General features: G+C 40.2%; 1 protein-coding gene across 3 annotated transcripts in view; it reads right to left on the bottom strand.

Moving 5' to 3' along the window:
- Nucleotides 1–1,915: 1,915 nt before the first annotated feature.
- Nucleotides 1,916–5,196, bottom strand: part of TRIM23 (tripartite motif containing 23) — a 28,556-nt gene continuing 25,275 nt past the window's right edge. For all 3 annotated transcript variants that reach the window (XM_052776727.1, XM_052776726.1, XM_052776728.1), the window contains one exon: nucleotides 1,916–5,068. In XM_052776727.1, the coding sequence (XP_052632687.1) occupies nucleotides 4,889–5,068 (180 nt within the window). In that variant the 3' untranslated portion in view covers nucleotides 1,916–4,888. The remainder of the gene's footprint in view (nucleotides 5,069–5,196) is intronic.

Raw genomic sequence — 5,196 nt, 5'->3', positions numbered from 1 at the left:
TATTGTTTTTCTTGTTTCTCCTCTATGCAAAACTGAAGACAAAACCCCACATGATAATGTTTATAAAATAGGATCAGGGCATAGTTTCTAACTTTGCCATGTTTATTTTCACCTTTCAGATCTAATTCTTTTCACAGTACTGAAATGTTTGACAGAGGAAAAGGTCCTCTGAGTAAGCTCTTTAATCATAAATATGTTCATCAAAAGTTAGATTAAGTTATGATACTGTTTGCTATGACAATGTATGTTAATCTACCTCTGTCCTTTGAAAAATGGTTCTGTATGTGTCTTCTGTGTCCAAGAGCAATGATCAACTCTTGGAATGCCAGTGTGTAAGGTCCTGTGCAACTTGTTTGGCATTGCCAGTAATGTTTTTTTTCTTTCAATGTTTGATTTCCCATTATTTTAGCCTAGGGAGTCCGTTTCTGGCTTCATTTGTACCCAAAGTCCTACAACCAGTACTGTGTCCACTGAAATACTTAGTTTAAATTAATGATGGCATCATCTCAACTGAGCTTATGTCAGGTGTTTTTGATGCGGTCCTTGATGAAAGCTCAGACAACTTCTCAAGCTGTTGTGAATCTGGGGTGTCATGGTTTAAGCCCAGCCAGTAACAAACCACCATAAAGCCACTTGCTCACTCCTCCCCCTGCCGCAGTCCCAGTGGGCTGAGGAGGAGAAAATACAAAGAAAAGCTTGTGGGTTGAGGTCAAGGATAGGGAGGGATCACTCACTAGTTATGGTCACAGGCAAAAGACAGGCTTAACTTGGGGAAAAACCAAAACCAATATAATTTACTACCAATCAAATCAAAACAAGGATAATGAGAAGTAAACCCAAATCTTTAAAACACATTCCCCCCAACCCCTCCCTCCTTCCCGGGCTCAACTCCACTCCAGATTTCTCTACCTCCTCCCGCCCAACAGCGCAGGGGGGTGGGGGATGGGGAATGGGGGGTTGCAGTTAGTTCATCACACAGTGTCTCAGCTGCTCCTTCCTCCTCAGAGGGAGGAATCCTCACTTGTCCCCTGCTCCAGCGTGGGGTCCCTCCCACAGGAGACAGTCCGACTTTCACAAACTTCTCCAGCATGGGTCCTTCCCACAGGCTGCAGTTCTCCACAAACTGCTCCAGCGTGGGTCCTTTCCACAGGCTGCAGTCCTTCAGTCACAGACTGCTCCAGCACGGGCTTTCGCACGGAGTCACAGCCATCTTTAGGGACATGCCCCTGCTCCGTGGGGTCCTCCCCAGGCTGCAGGTGGGCATCTGCTCCACTGCTCCCCTCCATGGGGTGGGGGGGACAGCCTGCTGTCTCACCACAGGCTGCAGGGGCATCCCCTCCTCCCCTCCTTCCTCACTGACCTCGCTGTCTGCAGAGGGGTTTCTCTTGCATCCCACTCGCCTCACTGTAGTTTTCCCCTTCTTAAATCTGTTCTCCCAGAGGCACTACTACCATCGCTGATGGGCTCAGCCTTGGCCAGAGGCGGGTCTGACTTGGAGCCAGGGAAGCTTCTAGCAGCTTCTCACAGGAGCCACCCCTGCAGCCCCTCCCCCGCTACCAAAACCCCACCACACAAACCCAAAACATGTGGCTAGGTAATGGTCCTGTTGTTATGTTGGACAGTTAAGTCTACTCCAAATACAGTAACATTAAGTTTGACTGTTTATGTTCACATAACACCAGGACACTCATACAAAACGCAGAAGTTCACAGTTCTGGTAACTTCATTCATGAAATGAGACATGATGCATGCTAATCAAATTCAGTCCCTCAAAAGCTGCTACCACTAGGAAGCTTATCTTAAGTGAGGTAAAGGGATATCTTCGGGATCAATAAGAAAAATTCTACAGTAAGTTAGATGTAGCACACCTCTGTTCTGAGATGACCTTAAAAAAAAAGATGTTTATAAAAACTCATTCTCAAAGTTTTAGATACTTTTATTGAAAAGAATTCATTTTCTGGGCAACTCAAATTGCAGCAGCTCATGAATTGTTTCCACTAAAAGAACCCCTTCTTTCAAGAAATCTTTACATAACATCCACACCTACTCCAACAGTTCAGAATAAGAACTATCTCAGAATAAAACCATCATGTATCACATAGTCCACAATAAATTTGAAGGTAGCATACAGTAAGACCATATCAAGTGATAAAACATTATTTTTCAGTTAGCCTAGACATACTATTTTTGAGCTGAGATTCTTTAAAGAAAGCCACAACACAGTCACTGGATGTTATATTTACTCACTTTCACAATTAAGTCAAAATCCTATGAAAAGTTATTCAGTCTTTTCAAATAATCCTCACAGTTAGTAATGCTTGAGTGAGTTCTAGTTGAGGAAATATTCCAATTACACACTCCATAAGTCAGTACATTAAAAACTAAAGTTCAGTGAAACTGGTGAAACGCTTAAATTTATAACAGAAGCAATTTATATGTAGTATTAATTTATAATACAAATAAACCTCTTAGTGTACTGGTTTACACTGAAGAGTTCACAGATGAATGCAACCCATTCACAGTTACTTCAAGTCATCTTAAATAAATTCCATTTAAAAACACTTTTATGGTAGCATTCCACATGTCACAAGCAATCTTTTGTACTCAAAAATATGCATGAGTGAGAATTTTTCCTCTGCCCTCAAATGTAATGTTACAAAAAATCCAAACTGGTCACCCTGAACATTTTAAAGTAGTAGAACTATATTGAGAGGCATGTATAACTGAAGTATAAGCCAGCTAAAATAAAATTACAGAATCAGGATTCTTCTAAAGAATGCATGTCTTCTCTGTTAAAAATATTCCAGGAAAAGGTATCTACCAAGCTTAGCAGAACTTGTTCATATTTGAAAAAAAAGCTATGAAGGGACAGTCAGCCCTAAGTAGGTCTTGGGACTGCTCTGCAGTACAGGCTAAGCAGATGCTCAAGTCAGAGCAGCCAACTGTCTATTGTGCAAGAAGCTACAGGGTGGTAAGGATGAACAATTTTTAGTTCAGTAGGTGCAAGAAAACACCTTCCACTCCATTGTAAACTATCTCCAAATTTATCAGGTTGTCTGAAGAAAGAGTAAATACTCCTTCTCAGCACCTATGTAGGCACAGAAACCCATTTCACAAACATTTTACTTTAAAGCTTAGCGTTCTTTCAGCTACTATTCCAAGTCATTAGACTTGCTGAATCTGAAGCTGCATTTAACACCATTTACAGGAAATTTAAGTAACAAGAGAAAACTACAAATAAGTGTCATCATGAGGAAGGAGTTACCTTAACTGCTTCCTCTTGAAGAAAAGTGCAAATGTACTAAATTATTTGTTTATACATTCTTGGCTTTACTGAAGGTATGTAGTGAGAAAACATCATAAAATTGGTAACATTACAATAAAAGCCAAAGCCACAGATAATGGGGTACATTTTCTTTGCCAGGTGAAGTTCACAGCTCTCACAGGTAAACACGCTTTTCAGCATAAAAAGACCTACCCATCTGTGAAACAACCCTGCTCACTTCCACTGTCTGGTTCTCCTGATTCACCTCTACTCCAGTAAGAAAAGTGATGATACGCAGTTTTGATCTATTGGCCATGCTCTTCATAGGTCCTCTCCTGACACGAAGAGGTCCATGGCATGGCTTCTTCAATTGGCAATGGCTGTGTACTTAAAAGAGGAGGGCAGAAGATTCTGCTGTGCATACCAGACATAAAATTGTCAGCAGAGTTGCATGTGCAGCGGAAAAAGAGACATCAGTAAGTCGTTGCAACTTTCTCTGAATTTAAACAGCACTATACCCATATTTCACGGGTTTGTGAATGAGCAATCTCTGAAAATAGAGGCATTGGTGATAGTTCCATGTAGAAGATACAGTAAGAATTGAAAATCTAATTATGGAAGGTTTATATCACATTTTACCATCTGCTCTTCTAAGTAAGAGTTATAATTAGTGTACACTGCTTTTACATTGTGTTATTTAATACTTTAAGGCCACCACCTTAATCTGGAAGCATGACTTCTACATAACAGTACATAGCTGGATTGACATTACACCACACTACTTCTTTAAGAAGTTGTTTGGTTTTTTTTAAAACTTCGTTTGACTTCTTGAGGAGTAACCTTAACCTCTAACAGCAGATTATGTCCTCAAGCACACACAAAACACTTTCACCCCAATATCACTATAGTCTTTCCATAAATAATTTAGCATGTGTACAGTTAACAAAAAAACCCAACTCCTCCCCCTCAACCAGAAAAGGAGTAGCTAAACAATGCCACAGCCCCCTAGCCCTGCAACACTGTTCCCCATTCTCAGATTTCTTTGCCCAGTTATGCTGCCTTCCGGTAACAAACAGGGAATAAATAATGGGGGAAACATTTTCTTTTTGTGGTGTACTTGCATGTAATTTTCAATGCCACCTTTAGATAAATGCATTCTTTAGATATTAAAGAGTAGCACCATTTATTTCTGACTAATAGAGCTGGCTACTCTAATAACTTGAGATGGATTCTGGAAGTTTCCTGGGAAAGTATTTCTAAACCACACAAAAATTTTCTGACGCCAATTAACTAATTTAACCTTGTTATAATTATTAGATGAACTCCAATGCATATTTTAGCAGGGAAGAATTTTAAATTGTAACACCCTAATTTCACCAAAAAGAATTTAAAGGCACCCTTGTAATGAGCCCATTCCATTACTTGTATCAAATTTCAAAAACACTGTAACAGCACAAGTTTACTGAACCAGTTATCTGATCTAGGATAAAGGCTTATATTTTTCTGTAACCACCAGGTTAAATAAAGTCCCCTCTTCAGACAGCAGACTAGGCTACAACATCCTAAATCGTGCAAACAGAACAAAAGAGTAAACTACAACATTAAATTGCAGCTGCTGTAAAATTAAGCCACATCCAGGACACCAGCAGCCACTAACTGCCTCGAAAGCCAGTCCAATCCTTCATAAAGTCCTGTACCACTTCGGGCATCACAACCCTGAATATACCAGCTACGGCCACAGCAGAGTTTGTGGAGACTCAGCAGTTCTGTGATTTCTTCCACTGAAAGTGCACCTGCTACATCCTGCAACAGAATCAGATACAAAGACTCAATTCTTCTGTATTATGTTTGAAGCATTTTATTTTCAACCAATGGCTTAGACTGAAGCTACAGATCACATAAAAGCTTTCCAAACACAAAAGCCAAATAAA

This window comes from Harpia harpyja, chromosome Z, assembly GCF_026419915.1.
Source record: "Harpia harpyja isolate bHarHar1 chromosome Z, bHarHar1 primary haplotype, whole genome shotgun sequence".
Lineage (NCBI taxonomy): Eukaryota > Metazoa > Chordata > Aves > Accipitriformes > Accipitridae > Harpia > Harpia harpyja.
The sequence above is the reverse complement of the archived record's forward strand: the minus strand, read 5'-3'. Positions and strand labels throughout refer to the sequence as shown.